The sequence below is a fragment of the Leishmania mexicana genome, chromosome 25 (genome assembly GCF_000234665.1).
Source record: "Leishmania mexicana MHOM/GT/2001/U1103 complete genome, chromosome 25".
NCBI classification, from domain to species: domain Eukaryota; phylum Euglenozoa; class Kinetoplastea; order Trypanosomatida; family Trypanosomatidae; genus Leishmania; species Leishmania mexicana.
This window is the reverse complement of record NC_018329.1, coordinates 778,006-801,005: the sequence shown is the minus strand read 5'-3', so window position 1 is coordinate 801,005 and position 23,000 is coordinate 778,006. Positions and strand designations below refer to the sequence as shown.

The 23,000-nt window shown below is 59.7% G+C and overlaps 9 protein-coding genes across 9 annotated transcripts; all 9 read left to right on the top strand.

Moving 5' to 3' along the window:
* Positions 1 to 48: 48 nt before the first annotated feature.
* Positions 49 to 1,263, top strand: LMXM_25_2150 (conserved hypothetical protein; the record flags this gene model as incomplete). Its single annotated transcript, XM_003876225.1, has 1 exon — positions 49 to 1,263. The coding sequence occupies one exon, from the start codon at positions 49 to 51 to the stop codon at positions 1,261 to 1,263; it is 1,215 nt and encodes a 404-aa protein (XP_003876274.1).
* Positions 1,264 to 2,527: 1,264 nt separating this feature from the next.
* On the top strand, positions 2,528 to 3,427 carry LMXM_25_2140 (putative succinyl-CoA synthetase alpha subunit; the record flags this gene model as incomplete). Its single annotated transcript, XM_003876224.1, has 1 exon — positions 2,528 to 3,427. One exon carries the CDS (start codon positions 2,528 to 2,530, stop codon positions 3,425 to 3,427), a length of 900 nt encoding a protein of 299 aa, XP_003876273.1.
* Positions 3,428 to 6,433: 3,006 nt separating this feature from the next.
* On the top strand, positions 6,434 to 7,333 carry LMXM_25_2130 (putative succinyl-CoA synthetase alpha subunit; the record flags this gene model as incomplete). Its single annotated transcript, XM_003876223.1, has 1 exon — positions 6,434 to 7,333. One exon carries the CDS (start codon positions 6,434 to 6,436, stop codon positions 7,331 to 7,333), a length of 900 nt encoding a protein of 299 aa, XP_003876272.1.
* Positions 7,334 to 8,290: 957 nt separating this feature from the next.
* LMXM_25_2120 (conserved hypothetical protein) lies at positions 8,291 to 8,929 on the top strand (the record flags this gene model as incomplete). The annotated part of the gene is made up of 1 exon (XM_003876222.1): positions 8,291 to 8,929. The coding sequence occupies one exon, from the start codon at positions 8,291 to 8,293 to the stop codon at positions 8,927 to 8,929; it is 639 nt and encodes a 212-aa protein (XP_003876271.1).
* A 1,131-nt stretch (positions 8,930 to 10,060) lies between these two features.
* On the top strand, positions 10,061 to 11,866 carry LMXM_25_2110 (conserved hypothetical protein; the record flags this gene model as incomplete). Its single annotated transcript, XM_003876221.1, has 1 exon — positions 10,061 to 11,866. One exon carries the CDS (start codon positions 10,061 to 10,063, stop codon positions 11,864 to 11,866), a length of 1,806 nt encoding a protein of 601 aa, XP_003876270.1.
* Positions 11,867 to 13,934: 2,068 nt separating this feature from the next.
* LMXM_25_2100 (conserved hypothetical protein) lies at positions 13,935 to 14,939 on the top strand (the record flags this gene model as incomplete). The annotated part of the gene is made up of 1 exon (XM_003876220.1): positions 13,935 to 14,939. The coding sequence occupies one exon, from the start codon at positions 13,935 to 13,937 to the stop codon at positions 14,937 to 14,939; it is 1,005 nt and encodes a 334-aa protein (XP_003876269.1).
* Positions 14,940 to 15,601: 662 nt separating this feature from the next.
* Positions 15,602 to 16,483, top strand: LMXM_25_2095 (conserved hypothetical protein; the record flags this gene model as incomplete). Its single annotated transcript, XM_003876219.1, has 1 exon — positions 15,602 to 16,483. One exon carries the CDS (start codon positions 15,602 to 15,604, stop codon positions 16,481 to 16,483), a length of 882 nt encoding a protein of 293 aa, XP_003876268.1.
* Positions 16,484 to 17,319: 836 nt separating this feature from the next.
* LMXM_25_2090 (conserved hypothetical protein) lies at positions 17,320 to 17,790 on the top strand (the record flags this gene model as incomplete). Its single annotated transcript, XM_003876218.1, has 1 exon — positions 17,320 to 17,790. One exon carries the CDS (start codon positions 17,320 to 17,322, stop codon positions 17,788 to 17,790), a length of 471 nt encoding a protein of 156 aa, XP_003876267.1.
* A 1,183-nt stretch (positions 17,791 to 18,973) lies between these two features.
* Positions 18,974 to 21,637, top strand: LMXM_25_2080 (elongation factor 2-like protein; the record flags this gene model as incomplete). The annotated part of the gene is made up of 1 exon (XM_003876217.1): positions 18,974 to 21,637. One exon carries the CDS (start codon positions 18,974 to 18,976, stop codon positions 21,635 to 21,637), a length of 2,664 nt encoding a protein of 887 aa, XP_003876266.1.
* Positions 21,638 to 23,000: the final 1,363 nt, after the last annotated feature.

Genomic DNA, 23,000 nt, shown 5'->3' with positions numbered 1-23,000 from the left:
CAGGCATATCTCGCAATCATCATCTTTCCTGACTATCAAGAACTTGACATGTTCAACAACGATGCGCTCAAGTACGCACTCCCCATCATTCCGGTGCGCCGAACGGAGAAGCCCGGCGTTAACTCGCAGGTCGAAGTGGAGTTGTCATCTACCGAAAAAAGGGACATTGACAAAAAACGTGATGCTTGCATCGACTTCTTCGAAGATTTTCGAAAGCACCTGGGCCAGAAAGGGAGCTCAGTCGATGATAAACTGAGCACAAGTGCGGGATGCGAGAAGTATGTGAAGGATCTCGTTGATCTGATCGATGCGTATACCGTGGCTCTTGCCAATACTGCTTCGAAAACGCCAAAGTTTGCCAGCCTCCGGTACTACTACTGGAGCTCTTCGCTTACGGACAAACAGGAGATGGCTTTTGACGACTATCGATATGAACTTCTCGGGGTGTACTACAACGTTGGTGCCATTCTCATGAACATTGCTCAGTACTTGCTTTGCGTGAGAGTGACAGTAGGAACGCTCTCTTTCCTTGAAAAGGACGCCTACCGCGCCCTCATCAAGGCGTCTGCCTACTTTCACTTTTGCGCCGACATCGTTGACAACATGAAGAAGCACGAGATTGGTGTTGCACAGGTATCAGTTCCTCTCGATGTGGACAAGGGAATGGCTGTTTTTCTTGAAAGCCTGGCACTTGCCCAAGCCCAGGAAATAGGTGTGTCGAAGGCGTTGAATGCTGATCCCAAGGAAAGCACAGAAACCACTGCCCGCCTCAGCCACCAGCTCTTTCTCATGTACGAGACTGTGTGCGCGAATGCTCGCACCGTAAATACCCGCAACGAGGGCTTTGTGGAGATTTCAACACTCGTTGTCGTGAAGCGCGACATCTTCCACGCACTCGCCTTTCAGCATGCAGCGTCTCATCTCTTTAACAAGAACCCAGGAGCTGGAGTCACCCTTCTAAGCCAGGGAATGGAGCACGCGAGGATTGTAGAAGACTATTTCACCCAGTCTCAAAAGGGCAAGTTGAAACTTCCCTTCAACGGCACGCGGTTCGTCGGGCTGTGCAACACAACCGTTAGCAACAACACGGAGCGCCTCAACAAAATAAACTCACTGGTTCACCGAGCCAAGCCCGATGTGACGAAAGCGTCATTGCCGCCTCCACAGCCGCTTGCGATGCGCCCAGACATCTCGCCTCCGTTCCGGCTAGAGGAATCGCCCAGTGCGTGTACCATTCCATTGCTCCCACGCAACGCTCAGTGAAGGCATTAAATTGCATATCTTTTTGTGTATGTGTATTTCTGTGCTTTCTTCAGCTGTCCTCATGACGCAGGACACCTCAGCGAGTCGTGTCTCAGGGCCCCTCCACGTGCACCCCTTCCCCGCTCCGTGTGTGGCGAAGTCAGGGCAGCCCCTGCCCTCCCCTATTCCCGCCAATGCACAACCGCTTCTCGTGGTGACAGGGCCAGGCGCCTACGACGCTGGGGAGTCGGAGCGACTCCGCGCTACGCATGTCGGCGGCCTGGTCGTGGACGGCGTTGCACCGGAGCGACCTGCAGCGGTGCGCGCACGTGTGCCATCCATATGATGGGCAGCGTGTGTCGACGTGGCTGGAGCGTATCCCACTCGGCCCTCGCTGCTTAGTGGTGCGTGGCGCCTGAGCCGCCTCGCGAGGGCTATATGCACCACGTGGCCACCAGCATGGCTGGAGCGGCTGCGAGGCGACCTGGGATGCGGGCGGGTGCGTTGCCTTTGAGGCGGGGCCGCGCTGAGATGGCCGGGACGCCGCACTGCTGTAGCGCGTGTGCCCACGGCTACTGCGCGCCACGCGATGCGAGGGGAGGGGAGGGGCCCCGTGGCAGGCCCGAGGTATAGAGCGTAGTTGGATTGATGTTTTATGACTGAATGGGGATGCTTCCGTACATATTTCTGTTGTTTGCGCCTTTACGTTTTGCTGTATCTCACGCTGTTTTCTCATTCGTTGCTTGCCATTGTTGCCTTTCTGACGCGCTCCCACCCCCGCCTTTTCGCTGTCCGTTTCCTTGTACTGCAGCGCTTTCTGCGACAGTGCCTCATTCGAGATCCAACAAGCAGGCAACACGCACACGAGAATGAGCAGACGAGCAAGCCGGAGGAGGGAGGACGCGCTTTTGTGCATGCGTGTGTGTGCGAGCCAGTGACGCGAACACACAGAGAAAAAAAGGTAGTCTCTGCCGCTTCAGGGAATACTCGATTGCCCTGCTTCTCGTGGTTCAGCAGCTCTGGCTACGAGTCTTCGGCGCGGCAAGCCACCCCAAACCTTCCACCTTCCCTAGTGCGTTTCCGTGAGCGACGGCCATCACGCATCTCCTGCCCGACCTCTGCCTCCTCCTGAAAACACTGATGTCGATGCACTACCGTTCTCACATATGAACGCATCACTGAGCAGGATTCATTCTTCGACTTGTGAGCTTGTCGTTCAAATACACTGCCAACGCGCTTTTCACAATTTTTTTCCTCCAGCTTTCCCACCACCGCCTAATCCAAGATGTTCGCCCGCTCCGCCATCCGCCGCTGGGTCAACAAGGACACGAAGGTGATTGTCCAGGGCATGACCGGCAAGGCCGGCACGTTCCACACGAAGGAGGCGATGGCGTACGGCACCAAGGTCGTGGGCGGCGTGAGCCCGAAGAAGGCGGGCACGACGGCGCTGGGCGTGCCGGTGTTTGCGACGGCTGCGGAGGCGGTGAAGGCGACGGGCGCGACGGCGTCGGTGCTGTACGTGCCTGCGCCCTCGTGCGCTGCGTCGATCGAGGAGGCTCTGGACGCGGAGCTGCCGCTGGTTGTAGTGATCACGGAGGGCATCCCGCAGTGGGACATGCTGCGCGTGAAGTCGATGCTGCTGTCGCAGAACAAGACGCGCCTGATCGGCCCGAACTGCCCAGGCATCATCAAGCCTGCGGAGTGCAAGATCGGCATCATGCCCGGCCACATCCACAAGAGGGGCAAGATCGGCATTGTGTCGCGCAGCGGCACGCTGACGTACGAGGCGGTTGCGCAGACGACGGCGGAGGGCCTCGGCCAGTCGCTGTGCGTCGGCATTGGCGGCGACCCGTTCAACGGCACGAACATGGTGGACTGCCTGAGGCTGTTCCTGAACGACCCCGAGACGGAGGGCATCATACTGATTGGCGAGATCGGTGGCACGGCGGAGGAGGAAGCGGCGGACTTCATCAAGAACAGCCCGATCAAGAAGCCGATCGTGTCCTTCATCGGCGGGGCGACTGCGCCGCCGGGCCGCCGCATGGGCCACGCCGGTGCTATCGTGTCTGGCGGGATGGGCACCGCGAAGGGCAAGAAGGAGGCGCTGCGCGCCGCCGGCGTGACCATCTCCGACTCGCCGGCGCACCTTGGCAAACACATGGCTGAGCTCTTCTCCACGAAGTAGGAACGGTGCCGCTGCTGATGCTCTTTCACGCGCTTGGAAGTCCTTATTACAGATTAGGGACGCTTGGGGACGCTGAGAAGATTGTTCTGGGCATGCACTTGGGTGGAGTGCAGTCTCCACGTCTTCCTCTCCCACCATGCCGCTTGACGTGTGCTGCGTCGCTGAGGACTTGATCGGGTACGTGGGTGTGTGTGTGCTTTCAGCGATGGAGCCGAGAAGTGGGGCGAAGGCACAAGAAGCGCGTGTGTAGTCACAGGAAAGAGCGGGGGCGAGAGAAAGTTAACGGCGACACACAACTGAGCAGCCGGAACAGGACACACGCGCGTTTGTCGGGCGGGATGATCCTGGGAGAAGGGCTCAGTGTGACTGTTCTCGAGTGTGGGCCGGGACAGAGGTAGTGTGTGAATTGGTCCCCGGCAACGGAGGGGGAGGGGTTGGATACCAGACGGTGATGGCGCGAATGGGGGATAGAGGAGATGCGAGTAGAGGGGCTGCTCACGATCAGCTGTCTCGTCTCCTATGGGTGCTTTGCCTTATATCGGAGGTCAACTTGCTTCCCTTTCTCTGCCCCACTGCTCCCCTCCCTTTTCTGGCGCCGCTCTCCGGAGGGCTCATGAACAAGAAGGGAATCCGCGATGTATCAACTGGATCTCATCCTCCTCCTGTTCCCAGGCTCCTGTGTCGGTGGCTGCCTGCCCTCTCCCGCCCTCCACCGCGGTGGTGGGACGACAGGACGCTCATCTGGCTCTAAGAGTCTTCCCTTCTTGCCGCTCTTTTTATTCACGCGCCCCCTTTCCCTCTGCGCTGGCGGTTGTGTGTGTGCGCATGTGTGTATCAGCGGAATGTCCGCTTATCTGCGCCAGTGAACGACTTTTGTGCGGCATCGTGCGTCTATAACCGCCCGCTGCAGTGCCTCACTGCACACACACACACACATACTCTCTCCAAGTGCCATCAAGTCCTCTCCACTGATGCACTCACGCGTGGTGGAAGTGGGTGAGAGACGTGCTGATAACAACGGCCCGTGAAATGTTAATGTAGGTGGAGGGGGAGAAGCGGAATTCACTCAATGGTTTCCGATCATTTCCTCATGCTGCCCGGAGGGGGAGGAGAAGGGTGGGGAGAGGGGGGGCGGCGGGTACGTGCCGCAGGAATGCCCAACCTCCTGAGCGCTCATACACACGCCTCAACACACACGCACACATATGTATAGTTCTGCACAGAGAGGGACGATATTGATTTGACATATATATATATATACATTATATATATATATTACGTTGGGCTGTGGGTGTACCGTGACACGGGTAGCATTGTGTGTGTGTGTGCTTGCTTGCTTGCTTGTGCCAAGCATCAACTCTCTTTCCATCCCCCTCTCATGTCGTTGCCGATGCAAAGTGGAAGATCAGGAAAAGAGAGGAGTCGGAGTAGTGGGGGGACGGAGAGGTGCGACGTTCGCTCGGTGTCACGCGGCGTGCCGCCTCTGGCGTTCTCGTTCTGCTTCCGCTTTTTGTTCTTCTTTCCTTGCATTTTCGTACTCACCATGCGGCAAGGTGAGTCTCTCGGTTGCGACGCGCATTGCACAGACGTACGTGCCGCAAACAAACGCTCCCCACGCGCACGCATACTTCTCTGTGGGCAGTTGAGCCCGTTCACCTGCATGCCGTGTGCGCGTCCATGACAATGTACAAGATCACGGCTGCGCGTGCGCAGCACTGCTGCAGTGGTCTCGTCGGGGAAGGTGTGTGGGTGGGCGACTGTCTTTTGTGCTTCGCCTACTCGATGTCCTCCTTTTGTATCGAACGACTCGTTTTATGGCTCTCCGTTTGTGTGTGTGTGTGCGTGTGTGTGTGCGTTCTAGTTCTGATGATGACATGATGGCGTGTGCGTGAATGCGTGTGAGCGAAGTGACGGTGTGCGTGTTTCAGTGCTCGACAGCATGTTGATGTTCACCCCTCTTCCACCCTTTTCTCGAAGGTTTTCTTTTCCATTAGATATACGTAACGTTGAAGTAAGGAGCTTATGTGTGTGTGTGTGCATGTGCCCTTCCTACGCCACCACAACCCGCTCTCTCTACGCAGGTGAGGTGGGATGGAGGAGGTGTCCGGCTTGTGGATTCATCTTTCCCGTCCCATGTTCCGTGGGCCGGCGTGTGTGTGTGTCTGTGCAGGCTCAAATGTGTTGCAGAGGCAGCAAGTACCGGGGGAGGGGCCGAAAGGTGTGTTGCTGGTTCAAAGCGAAGGGTTAACTCTTTTCCATTTCTTATCGTAGCAACAACAAAATGAAGTTGCCCCCGCCTCGCCCCCTCACGCGCGCCATAAACACAGTGGTAGCAGTGCACAAGGTCACAAGCGCAGAGGGAGGAATGGGAAGCGAGTGAGCTGCCGCGTGCTCCACGGTTCCATCAGCGGCCGCCACAATGGACACACCAGTGCCTATTCTTTGTTCTTATGAGAAACAATTAGATGCGGAGGAGGAGGGCGAGGAGGGTTGTTCAGTGCGTTGTCCTCTCATGCAGTCAAGTGCACCGACTTGCTCCTCCATCCCCGTTGCGTTTCTCTCCCTGTCACTTGTCACAAAGCCGCTCGCGCGCATTCTCGGATTGCGTGCGTGTATGCGAAACAACCCCTCTTCATTCCCTCCACCCTCCCCGCCGCTTCAAAAGTACCGTATTAACACCCCCCCAAGCCACAAGCGCAGACAGACCACCATCCCTCTCTTCCCGGTTCACCTTCCTCTGACACTCGCTGAACAACGCCAGGGGCCACCGCTCATGTACGCACAGGAGAGAACACAAGCCTAAACAAGTTCCAAGTGACTATATCCGACTCCACGACCCTCAACTCCCTTCCCTTCCATCCCCATTAGCCGATATCCTACCCCCTGGCGCTGAGCGTGTTTCCAAGCATACAGTGCCGCACCCGCCTCTCTCCCCTCTGTGGTACTGCCGCCGTGTTTCCTTCCTCTGCTTTCTCTCCCCCACGCCACCGCGTCTTTTCGTTCAAGATGCTCGCCCGCTCCGCCATCCGCCGCTGGGTCAACAAGGACACGAAGGTGATTGTCCAGGGCATGACCGGCAAGGCCGGCACGTTCCACACGAAGGAGGCGATGGCGTACGGCACCAAGGTCGTGGGCGGCGTGAGCCCGAAGAAGGCGGGCACGACGGCGCTGGGCGTGCCGGTGTTTGCGACGGCTGCGGAGGCGGTGAAGGCGACGGGCGCGACGGCGTCGGTGCTGTACGTGCCTGCGCCCTCGTGCGCTGCGTCGATCGAGGAGGCTCTGGACGCGGAGCTGCCGCTGGTTGTAGTGATCACGGAGGGCATCCCGCAGTGGGACATGCTGCGCGTGAAGTCGATGCTGCTGTCGCAGAACAAGACGCGCCTGATCGGCCCGAACTGCCCAGGCATCATCAAGCCTGCGGAGTGCAAGATCGGCATCATGCCCGGCCACATCCACAAGAGGGGCAAGATCGGCATTGTGTCGCGCAGCGGCACGCTGACGTACGAGGCGGTTGCGCAGACGACGGCGGAGGGCCTCGGCCAGTCGCTGTGCGTCGGCATTGGCGGCGACCCGTTCAACGGCACGAACATGGTGGACTGCCTGAGGCTGTTCCTGAACGACCCCGAGACGGAGGGCATCATACTGATTGGCGAGATCGGTGGCACGGCGGAGGAGGAAGCGGCGGACTTCATCAAGAACAGCCCGATCAAGAAGCCGATCGTGTCCTTCATCGGCGGGGCGACTGCGCCGCCGGGCCGCCGCATGGGCCACGCCGGTGCTATCGTGTCTGGCGGGATGGGCACCGCGAAGGGCAAGAAGGAGGCGCTGCGCGCCGCCGGCGTGACCATCTCCGACTCGCCGGCGCACCTTGGCAAACACATGGCTGAGCTCTTCTCCACGAAGTAGGAACGGTGTGAGCCTATGCGCGGTGCGTTGTGTGTGGGTGTGTGTCGTGGCAGAGGAGGGGCTGGGCATCTTTCTTGCTCTCCTGTTCTGGCGTGCACTTTTCGCTCCCATTATTCTATGCGTTTTTTGTTGTTTTGTTGTGTGCGTCGTGTGGAGTGTTGTTGCCTCATGTGGGATATCTGTGCCCCCCCCCTCCTTCTGCGCCCCTGTCATCACCGCCCCCCTTCACTCTCATTTCCTCTCTCCTTTGGATCTCGGCTCCGCTTTGTTTGCGTTAGCGTACACGCGTGTCACGGAAGTCGGAGCGACGAGGACAGAGGGCTGAGAGAGAACGCGGACGAGTGTGCAGGGCAGGGCTGTAGCGGCTCCGACCCGCACATGTATGCATACATCTCTCTCTATATATAAACATGTATGGTATGTGTGCGCGAGTCGCTGTCCGTGTGTTCGTGTGTTGGAGACATGCTTGGAGAGCGCAAGGAGAATGGATGGGGTGCAGTGTTGCCTTGTTGAGAAGAATAGCGGCATAGGAAAGGTGTGCAAAGGCGCAGGAGCGTGGAAGTGAAGGGGGCGAGATATCATACAGAGAGCACGGTTGCGGCGTTCAGTCGTCCTACACTACCATCACTGCCCTCTCCTTTGCTGGTTGCTGCCCCCCCCCCTCTCCTCGCCGGCGTTGTGCGTGGGGGTGGGGGTCGTTGAGCGCCTCTCCACGCACGGAGGCTGAGGCCTCCTTGCACGAGGCACGGTACCGCGTCCCTTGTGATTATGCTGTTGGCTCCACGTTCGTTCACCTTGTCCCTTGTCCTCTTTCTCCTTACCACCGTCCCTTCACACGCACACAGGATCTGCCCTCAACATCCTCTCTCACGCATCAAGAGAACAACAACGCAGCTGTGGCGACTCTCTTACCCACCAACGCAAACGTCTCCTGCTCCCAGCCTTTAGCAAAGCATTATGGACGACTACCACGACGATGATGTGCACAGCAACTACGGATATGAGGATGACGAGTACGACGACGCCGCCGATGACTGGGAAGCTGAGGCCGCAGAGGAGGAGCAGAGGGCCATCGCCGAGGAGGCTGCTCGACAGGCCCGCTTGGAAAAAAAGCTGGCCACACGTGCCCCGGTAAAGAAGGAAGAGGAGGAGGAGGCAGTGCCAGAGGACGTGGAGTGCGCGATTGCAGACATGCGACAGATGGCCAACGACATCGCCTCGGGTAGTACCCTTCTCTCCGGAGGAGATTCGGAGGAGCTGATTGGGAACCATAAGCTGGCTTCGGACGCGGATGTTGACCGGGTAGGCACCATGATTGCAGACCGCCTCACGTCCTTTTCGCACTCCGCCCACTACGACAAGCTGATCGTCGAAGTTTTTCAACGCTTGACCAACCACCTGACGAGCACGCATCTCCTGAACGAGGAGGCGGACAGGGTACACCGTCTGCGCGAGGAGCTCAAGCGTGCGGCGAAGGCAAAGCCGAAGCCGGTAGAGACGGCGCCTGTTACACAGAGCGGCCTCAATCTCGATAACTTTGAGGACAGAGGTGGTGCCGCCGTCGCTGAGGAGAACGAGGACGAGACGGGCTGGTAGACGGGGGAGGGGACAGATCGGGTAAGGAGGAATAATATGCGTGTCTGTGTCGATTGATGGGTGGTCAGGTGTGTCGAAGAGGGAGGCGGAGAGTGCAACAGCTGGGCAGGGAGGGAGGGGAGAACGATGGTCGATTGACGAGCGGTGATGTTTTACGTGCAGTGTCCTACTAGCCATTGGCACCTTCTCCGTGCGCGTTGAAAAAACTGCCACCAAGTAGGCGTGGGATTGCTATGAAATCGCTTCATAGACTGCGCGACAGTCTCGCCGGCGACCGTTCCATTTTCCGTCCCTTTTCCAGGTGCGCACACTAGATTCGTCCCCCACACCCCCACCCCTCTCTCGCCTGCTCTCTGTCACGCTCCGCTGGCCCTCACCCACGCAGGCGGGCTGGGCTACTCCCTTTCGTTACTTTTGCCTCTCTCCCCCAGCCTTCCCCTGGCTCGCCCCCTCGTCGGAATTTCCCAGCCATATCGAATGGCGGCAACACCGTGGTGGAGAAGTCAGCGGTACACCAGGCAGATTATTGAGCACCTGTTGCTAAGTCACCATTAAGTGGTCACGCGTACATGCGTGCGTGTGCGTGCGTCGCTGTCCGCATTACACACGCACACGCACGTACACCTTTGTGCACTACAGCGACACACTGAGGACATCAAGGAGCGAAAGCGTGGAGAGAGGACGAAACCCGAACCACTGCTATGTGTGTGTGTGCTGAAGTCGCTAAGCTGAGTGGTGCGTGAACGGATGATAACGCTTTGCCCCATCCGCGTGTGCGAAAGTCCGCCAACCCGCACATATGCACAGCACTGGAGCAGAGCATTGCTGCATGGGGCCGTGGCAATCCCTCATCCTCCCCCTAGAGCACATGACTGGGCCACTTGGTGAGATGCGATGTGACTTTAACCCAACTGCGCATCGACTTCTCCCCCGAAAACGCTTGGATACTGCACATTTCTCCCTCCCCACTGCGTGTATCAGCACATACACACCAAGAACGAAGAGGTCGTAGAGCCCGCAATAGAGTCGCCCCCCCCCTCCCCTCTCCTCCTTCTCCCTATCATCCCCACCACACTGCATCACCTCCACCGCAGCCGCATCAATTATCTCCTCACTCGTATCCGTCGGCAAATGGACGAGCTTAACTTCCACGCTGCCTTCGAGGCCATCAAGACCCTCAACGCCAGCGAGGGGCCTGCCTCTAACATCTTTGAGCCGAAGTTCGAGGCGCGCCACCAAGCGGAGCAGCTGCGTGACACGATCATGAATGTCTACCGCGACGAGGCCTCCTCGCGCGCGCTCGAGCAACTGTGCCGATGTCTCGTGCTCATCGGCACGACAATGATGGAGGTGGAAGAGGAAGAGGAAGGCTACAAGGAGGTTTGCCGTGCGTATCAGGTGATGCAGTGGTGCGTGACAGCGGCGCTGCCATCCACCGACGCCGTTCGCACCGTGCAGGCGGTGGAGCAGGACGTCATTCTCAACGCCACCTCAGCCGAGTGCACAGCTGCAGCGTCCTCTGGGTATGAAGGGTGCGTAGGGTACATGGCCGTGCACAACGCACTTGGTTTTTACTTTTCCAAAGTGGACCTGGGCAAAGCCAAGACGGTGCTCGACCGAGCAGAGGCCCTGTACAACGAGTGGGCCGCTTGGTGGGAAGGCCAGTCAGTCCACTGCGAGATTGCGGAGGTGCCCGTCAACGAAGACGGCACCCTCCGCACTAACGAGATCGCGGCGGACCGTGTGGCGCCGATACTCCTGCGCTTCTACATGGACAGCAGCTACACCGCTACTCTCTTCTTCATGGCGCAGCTGCACACGGCGCAGCAGAACGCTGCCACCGCCTCCCAGTACTGCCATCGTACCTTGCACTACCAGCTTCTGAACAAGCAGGAGTTCAACCGGAAATCGTGGGCTACCAACGCGCTTCAGCTCAGCGGATTCTACAGCAGCCACTTCGCCTACGACAAGGCGTTTCACTGCCTCGTCGCCGGGCAGAAGCTGATGCCGGTCACCGAGGAGCCAGAAGAGGCCAAGGGACTGGTCGCGTGGGCCTTTGGCCGTTTCTATCTTCATCGCCTGCACCACTATGGTAGACTCCTTACGGGTCGTGAACCAGACAACGAGAACGATGACACGCTCGTGCAGCTGGCGAAATCTTGGCGTGGCTTCCCTGGGATGCCGCCGCTGCAGCCCCAGCCCCCTATCACCACCTTCGATGAGGCACGCGAGTGCTTTAAGGAGGGAATCAAGTGGCTGCAGGAGGCGCAGGCGTGCCGTTCTTTTGAGTTGTTCTGCACTGAGCACATCGACATTGCGCGTGATATGGTGCAGCTATACGCTGCGCTCCAGTTATTCGAGCCGAATCGCGCACGCCGCATCGCCATGATGCAGCGGCAGACACACCTGCTCGAAGAGTTTCCAGAGCAGCTCAGCTTCAACGCTTACCCAGTGGTAGTGCGACAGCTGCTGTACGACCTCGGCTCTCTCTACGAGGACCAAGTGCGGCTGCGGGCTCAGCAGCGCAAACAGCCACACCCCGATGAGAAGCCGCTCAAGGACAATGCGTTCAACGCAGTGGTGCGCAAGACGTTGGGGTATTACGAACGCTTCTGCGAAACATGGCGCCATCCCACGACGCATGCCATCCCAGATGTGTTGGAGGAGGATTCACGCCTGCCCTTCTTCAGGGCCCTGATGCGTTGTGCCCAGGTGCAGCTCAGCTACGCATACCACACCCCGAAGGAGGAGTATGACGGCATCGGCGTGTCGTGCAAGGCCTACAGTCGCGCCATTGACTTCTACGAGAAGAACCCGCTCTCGAAGGAGCTGGATGCGGAGGTATCAAAGGAGGTCGAGCTGGCCCGCGAGATGCTGAAGCTGCTACCGGTGAAGCAGCGTGACCTGTGGATTGCGTATCAGCGCAACTCCGCGTAGGGCCGTTTTACACGGGCCGGGTGGGACGGAGTGGCGAGTGGTTTTGTGGACGGGCTGAGCGAGTGCTTGTCATTGGCGCCCCTCTCCCCCCCCTCCCCCTCCCTCACTCTCCTGTGTTCGATCTTGCGCTGGTACACTCCGCAAAGGTTTTCCTTCGTACTCGCTCATTCTCGGCCTTCAATGATGATAGGCCTGCCACATATGTGTGTGGGTGTGTGCGTGTCTGTGTGCAGCAGCTGCAGCTCCGCAGTCACCCGTGCATCTGTGCTCCCTTTCGTCCCCCGAATCCAGGACTGAGTGTACAACAACACCCTCTCCTGTCGCTGTTAGCCCCTCCTCCTTCCTCCACGTGTTTGTGTGCGATCTATCTCCCTTTGCCTCTCTGTCTTCTGCGGTGGTTTCCTCTTCGACACACGCGCCAGTGTTGCATGCCGCACGCCGCCCTCTCTCCCGTGTGTGGGGGGAGGGGAGAGGTGTCTCTGCGCTGAGGACGATACGCACCTCATCTGCGTTTGGCGTGTGCTGATCTGCTCAACACGCCAACGGGGCGCGGGACAGAAGATGACGCAGGCACATGGCAGCAGCACGCACGCACGCCTTTTATCAGGCACTCGTAGCCCCTACCCGCTCAGTCAAACGCAAGCACCCCCGCTTACGTACATCTTGCACGTAGCGCAACGGAAGACAAGCGAACCAAACCATCACTCCCTGGCATACCGAAGCGGTGCTGCGCGAACCGGCTTCACCACCGCTGCCGCTGCGCGAAGAGAAGTTGGTGACCCGATCCCCGCACTAAGAGGTGGGGCTGCATGCCATTGACCTGATGTGCAGCATCGGTGAGTACACCATGCAGGTGGATAAGCTCCACTGCACGTGAAAGTTTTGCCAAGCGCCTGGAGCTGAGCTGGCACATTGGCAGGTGCGAAACAGAGCTGCGCACCATCATGCAGGAAGCCCGTCGGTTCGCTACGGCGGAGCGGCGAGCGGAGTTGCGTGGCAAGCTGCAGGCGCAGACTATCGCCATACAGCAAGTCAGCCGTGCACTCTACGGGATACATTTGCGAGCTTGGGAAGCGGCAGCGGCTTCAACGCCGCCCAAAACGCGGAATTTTGCGACCTCTTCGAAGAGACGCAGTGCATCGACGAGAACGCGCAGGGCATTCAACACTCACTCGACACGCAGGAGAGAGCGCAGCGGTACATGGATAAGGCAGAAGAGGAGGAGGCGAATATGGCAAGTCTCGTTGGATAACGTATGCGGTGCTCTGCGTCATCCGTATCGTGTGCATCAGGGTGTTGATCTTTCTGGCGAAGTCACTCTGGGGAGAGGGAGGTGGCGAGTCGTGGAGAGGGCCGACTGGGCACAAGGAGCCTTGCGGTGCTACTGCCACGGTGTGGTAGTGGCTGCTGCGGCCCCGACATCCTCTTCGGTGAGGATGTACTGCCTGTGTATGCTTGTGTGGAGGGCGATCACCCTGTCACGGCGTTTCAGCCCACAGGAGAGACTTCCGCACGAGCAGCAGCGCCGACACCACGTGAAGTTTCACAGAATCCAAAGAAAACAAGAACGAAACACAAGACGCCTCTCGTTGAGACCGGTGGCTGGACGCCAGTGGCAAGTGATGCATCATCTGCGCGTCTGTCGCCGACGGTGCGCCAAGCTGTGCGCGAATGTTGGGGAAGGTGAGGTTGAGGATATGCAGTGCGGTCGACTCCGCCTATCGCTGCCCTTCCCTGACGTTTTCTCTCGCTCCTCAGAAAGGCTGCTGTGCCGCACGTCATGAGTGTGCGAGTGCGCTATCATGAAGACACACACGCACACATCAAGGCGCTACGTTACCTGTGTAGCGGAGGATGCAGGAAGCACGGGGGGGGCGCACGGCTGGGCAAAACTCTTCCGTGCTCCCTCCACCATCCCACCCCACCGAACCACGCATCGCGCTCTCTCTCCTTCACCCTTTTCGCCATCTTTGCCCTCACCCTCCGCCTATGCGCACGTCTACTGGCATGCACGCGCCGTCCGCTCATCTCTCCGTCGCATCGCCTTGCTCTTTAAGGCTGCACGTACATGTCCGACGAGGCTGAGTTCAAGAGGGCTGGAGCGCTCTTCAGCGCGGGCAAGTACCACGAGGCGATCAGCGCCTACTCCGCGATAGAGGCGATGGATGGTGCAACAGTAGAGGTGCGAGCGCGCGCGCTCAACAACATCAGTGCCTGTTATGCGGCACTCAAGAGCTATGAAATGTCGAGCAAGGTTGCGCGGGAGGTCGTTAGCTTGCAGCCTGACAATGCCAAGGCGCACGGCCGCGTCGCAGCCGCCGAAGAGGGTCTGAAGCGGTACAGCGAAGCCTCCCTCTACTACTCGGTGGCCAGCAGGCTGGATGCAAATAACCCCACGTATGTGGAAGGGGCACAGCGCTGCGACGCACTCGTGCAGGCCGGCCGCGGAGTGGCCAGCGCAGAGGCGAAGGACGCCTATTACTACGAGAAGAGCCTTGAGCGCGCGATGGAGGCAATGCAGAAGACGAGCTATCTGGAGGCCATTCGACACTTCGGAAAGGCCCTCGATTTGTTCCCCTCAACCGGCACCTCGAGGGAGAAGGCAGCGCTGCTAAGTAATCGCAGCGCCGCGTACTTCCGCGCTGAGCGCATCGAGGAGAGCGCCGATGACGCGCTGGAGGCCATCAAGGCGGACGACACGTACGCCCGTGGTTTCTACCGGCTCGGTGCTGCAAAGGCGAAGCTCAAGAAGGTTGCCGACGCGTACGACGCGCTGACCACGTGTGTTAAGCTCGATCCCAAGCACGTGGATGCAACGCGGCTCCTCGCCGAAGTCCTGCCGGCGGCGCTAGAGTCACGCAAAACTGCTGAAGAGCGGGCTCGCGACCACACCCGCCAGGTGACACACATGACGGAGCGGCTGAGTGAGATGCAGGCGACCGCCTCATCAAACGCGGTGCCGCGCGCGACGGCGCACGGGTCAGCGTACTCCTACTGTAACTTCTGCAACGAAACGGGACACTCGCGGTCGGAGTGCCCTCTTCTGCGGCGCAAGCGCAGCCGCCCGCTCTGATGCAAAGCGTTTGCGTCTGTGTATGTCTCTCTCTGTGTGTGTAGGGGGTGGAGAGTGAGCTGCTCCTGCTGCCGCTGTCGCTGCTGCTGTGCTCTTCATCGCTGACCGCTGCGTGTCTCTGTGTGCGTGTGAGAGCGGAGCGGGAGGAGAAGGAAAACACGCAAAGAAGATGATGCCACCTTGGCGGTTGGGTGCGTTTATATATCGTTGCCAGTGTCTGTGTGCGTGCATGTGTGGGTGCACTCGACGCACCTAGCGGCGCACGGTGCAGTGCACCTCCCTCATCACGCTGACGTACACTCGCATACGCAAAACTGAAAAGGGTGTGCACAGATTAACGTTGTCCCCACCCCACCTCCGCCCCGCCCCCAACATTGCCACCACCTCTCCTTGGTGAGCAGGCCGACGCACTGCCGCCTTCTGCGCCAGCGAGGAACTTTGTGGCGACCACGGCAGTCGTTGAGAGGCTCACCTCTCACGGTCTCTCGGGAGCTGGAAGCAGCTCACTCACCACTCGTCCTCGCTTCTCCCTCCCTCCCTCCATCTTGCTTTGGTGTGGTACGCCTCGCTCTCGCGTGCACGCACACACGCACACACACACACGTGTGGAACGCGCGTGCATGAGAGTTTCGGGTGTAGGCGTCTCTGCCAAGGGCGATAGCATGTCAGCTCCTCGTACGCCGCCGCCTCTAGAGGCAGCTAATGCACCAGCCTCGGTACCACCAAACGCGCTAGAGACCCCAGCGGAGGCCGCATCTAGGTCTCCAGGCCATGATGTGGCTTCTCCTGATTCACATCCGTTACTCGAAGTAGCGGCGTCGCTCCTCGCTCGTCTGAAGCCCTTCTTGTCGGAGTCGCACATCGAGGTCGAGGGGCGACTTTGTAGCCTCGGCCAGCCTCAGAAGCGAGCAGGTGAGAGCACGCAGAAGGCCCCTGTTGGTGCTACTGCTACATCGATCCCATTGCACGATGCACCGCGTATCGTGGCCGGCGGACATCGTCGCATTCAAGTCGGTGTGAGCGCGGAAGACTTCGCCAGGATGCAGGCGTACGTGGCAGAAGAGGTGGAGGCCTTGCCGTTCCAGCAGTCTGTAACGGAGGATGTCATTACAAAGACTGGCCGCTACACGTACGCCGTTGCCGAAGACTTGTCAGAGTCGTTTGTCGGGTGCATAGAGAAGAGGCGCCTGTGCAACGTCGAGGTGCTCGTGCCGGGCTGCCCGTACGACATTCGTGTCTCCATCAGCACGGAGGTGCCCAAGACAGCGACGAATGCGCCTGCTGTAAAACCAAAAGGGCACGTTCGTCGCAAGCGGCGGTGGACAGCAACGACCGAGTCCTTCGAGTACGCCTTTACGCGCGTCGGCGCCGACGACCAGCGGTATCCAAACTTCGAGGTGGAAATTGAGGGCGTGCACGCGAACAGCCAGGCTGGTGTGACCGAGGCTTGGCTGGTGGATCTGCTGCGCCGTTTGCTGGCCCTCGCACAGTTGAAGGGCAACACCGGATTGCCACAAAAGTCGGTGCGTGGAGAACACCAATGATAGCGCTCTCGCTGCGCATCGCCGAGGTGGTCTCGTACACGTGTGTGCCGCTCTTGCCCCCCTCGCTCCCCTTCACATGCGCAGGTGCTTGAGGGAAGAGGGGTCCGCACGGGCAGTATCTGCGCTAACCACCTCCGCCCACTCCCGCTCGCTTCGGTCGGCTCCCCCCCCCCACCTCCCTCGCCTCATGTCTCACAGTTCTTACCCACGTCTTGGCAGCATCATTGTCGACACCGAAGTGTGAACACGCTCGAGAGACGGCAAGGAGAACAAGTTGTCTTGTCGTGTGTACGCGTTTGCGCCCATGTGTCTCCCTCTCCTCACCCCGTTTCTCTCAGCGTCGACGTCTTCGTAATTCTCCCCCTCACGCCCTTCTTCTTCGAACGGAGCCGCCTTTCATGTATGGTGTGCGTATGTGCTCTGTGCCTGATGCCGCCGTCTGCAGTGTCGCACAGCCAACTACAGCTACCGCTGTACTCATCTTGTTCCTTTGCCTACAGACGTGCGTTGTTGTGCTGCTCCACTTCCCCCCTCTTCCTCTCTCTTTTCCCCTTCTCCCATGGTTTGTGTATGGGCACTCTCCCGCCGCCGCTGCTGCTTGTGCTGCCGCTGACACCTTTGTGCAACACATCCCCCATTCACAACCACTCCACCCCACCCCCGCCTTCTCCTCTCAACACACCAACGCGTACACGCACTTGCACCCTCTCCTCCTTCCCAAAGCCCGTCTCCTCCACACTGACGCTTCACAGTGTCCGCCTATCGCGCACGCTTGACTGTCCCCCACACCACCGCCCCCTTCGCCCTTTCCCTTCGCTTTTCTCCACTCCGATACAATGATGCGCAAGACGTCCGTGTGCGCCATTGCGGCCACTCGCAGGGCGCTCGTAGGCAACGGCCCAACTTTCCACACGGGTGGTGACAACAACAACACGTCCGACATCCAGAACGCCTTCCCGATGAACGAGCGCGGCATCCGCTCCTCCTCGCCGTTCCCGGAGCCGAATACAGCCATCTACGATTCGTACATGCCCTGGACATACTTCCAGCCGATCGACGTGAAGGTGGACAAGATGCCAGCACCGGAGGCGAAGTACTACCAGCAACACACAAAGAAGCCGTGGGATGTGTCGACGACCGACCTTATTGAGATCCAGTCGCGCAAGAGGTACGTGCAGGGCGTGGGGTACTTCTTCGCCGTGATCTACCTGTACTTCCTGATGCCGAAGGAGAAGTCGTACTCGGGCAAGACCGGCTCCGACGGCTTTTTCGTGATGCTGCCCAAGAACCAGCCCGAGAAGTTCTAAAGTGCGAGTGCCCCAGCTAATCACAGACGCGGATACGATCAGAAGGATGGAGAGAGGGCGAGACTGGGGTGAGAGACAGTGAGGGGCGCATACCCCGCGGGCCGACGCTGACGTGATCTCCAGCGCCGCAGGCACCATCTGTCATCGCGCGCGCACTTGTTGCCCCTCTCGTAGCTCTGCCCCTTCTCCCCGACCTCTCCCTCTTCCCTCTCCAGCCTGTAAACACTTGTCTGACGTTGTGTCTTTGTGCGCCCCTCACTCGGGGTGTGTGAGGAGCGCATACAGCGGCGAGGAGGACCGAGGCCAGCCGGTGCGGTAACGGTAGGAAGTCGAGCAAGGCGCGGGTGCGCCAAAAGAAGAAGGCGTCCTGCTACAAGGCTGCATGACCAAGAGAGCGGCGCGTGTGCGTCGCCGTCACCCCCCCCTCCTCGACCTCGTAGTAGTAGTAGGACATACACGAAAGCAGACGAATTCGAACGGAAGTGGCTGCCGAGAGGTTGTCGGCATTACTTTGACTGGTGCCTGTTTGTGCGCGTGTGTGGCAGTGCAGGACGCGGTCTACACGGGGCACTCGCCGTTTCCTGTTCTTCATCGCCCTGGGGCCGCATTCACATGCGTATGCGGTGATAGCAGCCGTCATGGAATGAACGCAGGGCCCTGCTCACCACCGCTATGCACCCTTTTCCTCCTCGTCTTGCAGCACACGCACACGTGTGTGTACACATGGCAAACGATGCACGGGTGTCGCCGGGTGGCGGGAAGGGAGGGGAGAGCGAGGAGGATGAGGAAAGCTGTGCAAATCACTGCACACCCCTGCTCTACTTGTGATGCATCTTCTTGTCCTCCGTTTGGCCCTCTTCGCGTTGTTTTCTCGCATCATTGCACCTCTTCGCCCTTGCACGCACACATATGCACGCATGACGCAGCTGCACTCCACTGTCTGTGTGAGTGAGTGTTAGTGGCGGGTGCGTCTGCACAAGTGTGCCACGCATACATCTCTCTGGATCCACTCAGCGCACGCGCACACCTCCACTGCTCGCCACAGACGCCGAGACGTACACACGAAAGCAAGAAGAGAGAGTTCATCACCTCCGCAGCGACAGTCTCGCGGCGTTCCCCCTCCCCACCCCCCTCACACACACACAGCCGCACGTAGCCGTACGCGCTTTATCATCTCCATACCATGAGCATTCGTATTGCTGATGTTGTGCAGAAACTGAGCGAAAAGCCGGAGAATATCCGCAACTTCTGCATGGTCGCCCACGTGGATCATGGCAAGACTACCCTCAGCGACTACCTCGTCGCCAGCAACGGCATCCTTTCCCCGCAGCTGGCAGGTGAGGTGCGACTGCTCGACTCCCGGCCTGATGAACAGGAGCGTTGCATAACCATGAAGGCCAGCTCTATCGCGCTGCACCACGCCTACGCTGGCAAGAGTCACGTGCTGAACCTCGTCGACTCCCCCGGGCACATCGACTTCTCGTGCGAAGTGTCCACGGCGATGCGTCTGTGCGACGGCGCCGTCGTCATCGTCGATGTCGTGGATGGTGTCACGCAGCAGACGGCGTCCATCCTGCGCCACACCTACCAGGAGGGGCTGTCGATGTGCCTCGTCCTGAACAAGATCGACTTGCTCGTGACAACGCAGCAGAACACTGCCGAGGAGGCATACCTGCGCCTGCGCAGCATCATCGAGATCTGCAACGCCATCTTGGCATCCTATGCGAACCAGATGAAGATCCAGGAGCTGGATCAGGACATGAAGCGCGAGGACCCGAGCGACGACGTGTGGTTCGACCCGTCCAAAGGCAACGTCCTTTTCTGCAGCTGCTACGACGGCTGGGCCGTTGGCGTGGACTTCTTCGTGAGGCTGTACAAGGACAAGGTGCCGCTGCACAACCTCGCCGAGGCCCTCTGGGGGGAGCACTACTTTGACCCCAAGAGCAAGACCGTGAGTCCAAAGCCGAAGAAAGCGGGGCAACTGCCCTTGGCTGTGCAGCTCATTCTGGAACCCATCTGGCAGCTCTACGACGCATTTCTCGGTAGAAACGCCAGTGAGGAGCGGCAGAGGCAGTTGTCCGAGAAGCTGAAGATTGCTGAGAGCAAGTGGAGCAACCCGCGCCGCGACCCGCGCGGCAAGCTGAAGGCGCTGCTCTCGATATGGATGCCTCTCGCCCCCTGTGTGCTCGACACGGTGTGCACCCGGCTTGACTCCCCGGTCACCTTACAGCGGCGCCGCCTGCCTTCTCTCGTTCCGGGCTTTGAGGCCGACACTCCCGCGGAACTAAAGGAGGCGCTCATGAACTGCGACCAGTCCTCAGAGGCACCGTGTATTGTGTACATCTGCAAGCTGATCGACACGCAATACCTCGTCGGTCGCGTCGTCGGCTCCGTGGAGAACCACGATGGCGCCTTTATTGGGTTCGGGCGGGTCTACAGCGGGCGTCTGCGCGCCGGACAACCAGTTTATGTGCACAGCGATGGCGCGGTGGTGGAGGCGACGGTAGGCAGCGTCTATCTATTCCGCGGCACCGGTCTTGAGGAGACGTCGGAGGTGAGCGCTGGCTTTCTCTGCGGTGTTGGCGGTCTCACCCCGTGCATCACCAAGTACGCCACCATCAGCAGCGTGCCTAGCATGCCGCCCTTCAAGCCACTGGTGCTGCAGAGCACCTCGATAGTGCGGCTCTCCGTCTTCCCGAAGGACCCGAGGAACTTGCAGGAGCTGGAGCGGGGCCTGCGACTGCTCTACAAAGTGGACCCGCAGGTCGAGGTGAGCATGCTGCCAACCGGTGAGCACGTGATCGGCACAGCCGGCGAAGTTCACGCAGAGCGCTGTCTCAAGGACCTCATCGACACGTTTGCCCAGGTGGAGGTGGTCGCCTCGGAGCCGCTCGTGTCCTTTCGCGAGACCATCGTGAGCAACCTGGGCGCCAAGCCGAAGCCGCACACCGCGTCGCTCATGGACGGCGCCTTCTACATCACCCTCCAAGCGCGGCCGCTGCCGACGGAGGTGCTCGAGCTGATTAAGGAGGACGGAAAGAACAGCGGCAATAACCCGCAGTTTCTGCGGCAGGCAGTGGCCGCCCTGGCAGAGCACAAGCGTTTTTCTGCTGATGTCAAGAATGGCGTCATCGCCAGCGGGCCGTCTCGGCTCGGCTTCCTTGGAGCGGTGCTGCTCGCCAACTTCGACGGCACTGCGGATCCAGTGGCATGCTGGACGACGCTGCAGGACTGGAAGGAGTCCATCGTGGCAGGCTTCCAGGCCGCCTGCGAGAGCGGGCCGATGGCGCAGGAGCCCTTGTACGGGGTGGCTTTTGTATTGACGAACATCTTTGTGGACGCAGACTCGGACATCTCCGGCGGCATGGTGCTGCCCAGCGTTCGGGAGGCGTGCCGCGCTGCGATGAAGTTGCACCCTCGCCGTCTTGTCGAGCCCGTGTACGAGTGCACCGTGTACTCCTCTGGCTTTACCCAGGGGAAGATCTACGCCTCGCTGAGCCGCCGCCGCTCTGAGATTGTCGAGGAGGTGCCGAACGAGGGCAGCGACCTCTTCTACATCCGCTGCTGGCTGCCGGCGGTTGAGGCGTTCGGCTTGCAGGACGAGCTGCGCGTACAGACGCAAGGCGCCTCAACGGCACAGCTGCAGATGAGTCACTGGGAGGTCATCGACGCCGATCCGTACTTTGTGCCCACAACGAAGGAAGAATTCGAAGAGCACGGTGCCGAGGTGGCGACCAAAAACATCGCGGAGCAGCTCTTGGAGCGTATTCAGCGGCGCAAGGGCCTCTACCGCGAGCGCGTGGTGGAGAATGCCGAGAAGCAGAAGTTCTCCTTGAAGGGCGCATGAGAGCGCTACGGCCCTCTGCTCCTCTTCCGTTCTCTCCTTGTGTGTTTTCTACCCTCTCTCCCCTCCCGCACGTCCTCTCCGCTTTCTGGCGCGCTTGTTGAGCGACAGAAACGCTGGCAGTGATGGTGAGAGGGGTGGGCGTAATGGCGCCATTCTGTGCCTGTACGTGTGTGTGTGTGTGGGTGGGTGGGTGTCTCCAGTTGTGGCGGAGATTTCGAGTAATGTGCAGAGCCGCGGCAGTCATGAAGCAATGAAGCAACGGCGAGGGAAGGGGCGAAGGGGGAGGAGGTGGTGGTAGATCGCCCGTCTCCGTGCACGCATACTCGCCTGCAGCTGTGACAGACGGCGCAGCCGTTTCCTTCGCGGCGACTGAACGCGGGAGTGGTCTACACCTGCACACACTTACATGGAAGCCGTGTGTGAGGTAGATGCAGAGCGATAGAGCGGAAGCATCGCTAGTCGGCCGCATCTGCTCGCTGCAATACGTGCGGCGGAGCTGATAGAGAGAGGAAAGGCAACGAGAAGACAGTCTGCACCGCTTCGACTCTCTCGCACATCGGCGCGCGCCTCTCTCTGCTGCTCAAGCTCCACCAGCCCTCCTACCTCCTCCTCTTTCACTTTGGTCTGTCTGTGTCACCGGCACCGCCCCTCTTCAACCACCGAGGGAAGCGGTGGCACACGCATCCGTACACGCAGCTCCGCATAGAGGGATAAGAAATGCCTTGCTTGCCGTGTATAAAAGCAACCACACAGAGGGAGCGACAAGCGACGAGCAGGGAGGGGTATAGAGTCGTGCCGCTCGCAAGTGCACGCACACGAAGATGGAAGCCAACTAGCTCTCTTCCTCCTCTGTGGCTAAGTGTTTGTGAGCGCGCGCGGCACCCTTCACGACAGCTGCCACGGTCCCCTCCCTCCCCTTCTCCGCAGCGGCATACCTTGATAGAGCTATCAGCGCGGTTGTGGGTTCCAGGGTGACGGCTACCCTCCGCCTACCCCCAGGACCCGCCGTGGTCACAGTGCGGATGCCTCTTGTCCTTCGAATTCTTCTCCGTCCTTGCTTCCCCCCGCTCCCCCCGCCTTCTCTCCGAGTCGTCGGTAAGACGCGCCTATACTTATCCACACGCCCACTCACTCGGCCAAGCGCCCGCACAACGGCGCCTCCGCGTGTCACCACGGCTTTTAGTCTCTCTTCCCTCCTCCTCTTTTGCTTATCACGTCACGTGTGCGTGTGCCTGCGCGTCGCCTCTCCCCCTCTCTGCCCACCTCGCACACATCCCGTGTGTGCGACTGTCGGCATACCCTCCACCTCCTCTGTTACCTCGGAAGTCCCCTGCCGCCCTCCCTCACCTTTCCACTGCCCCTT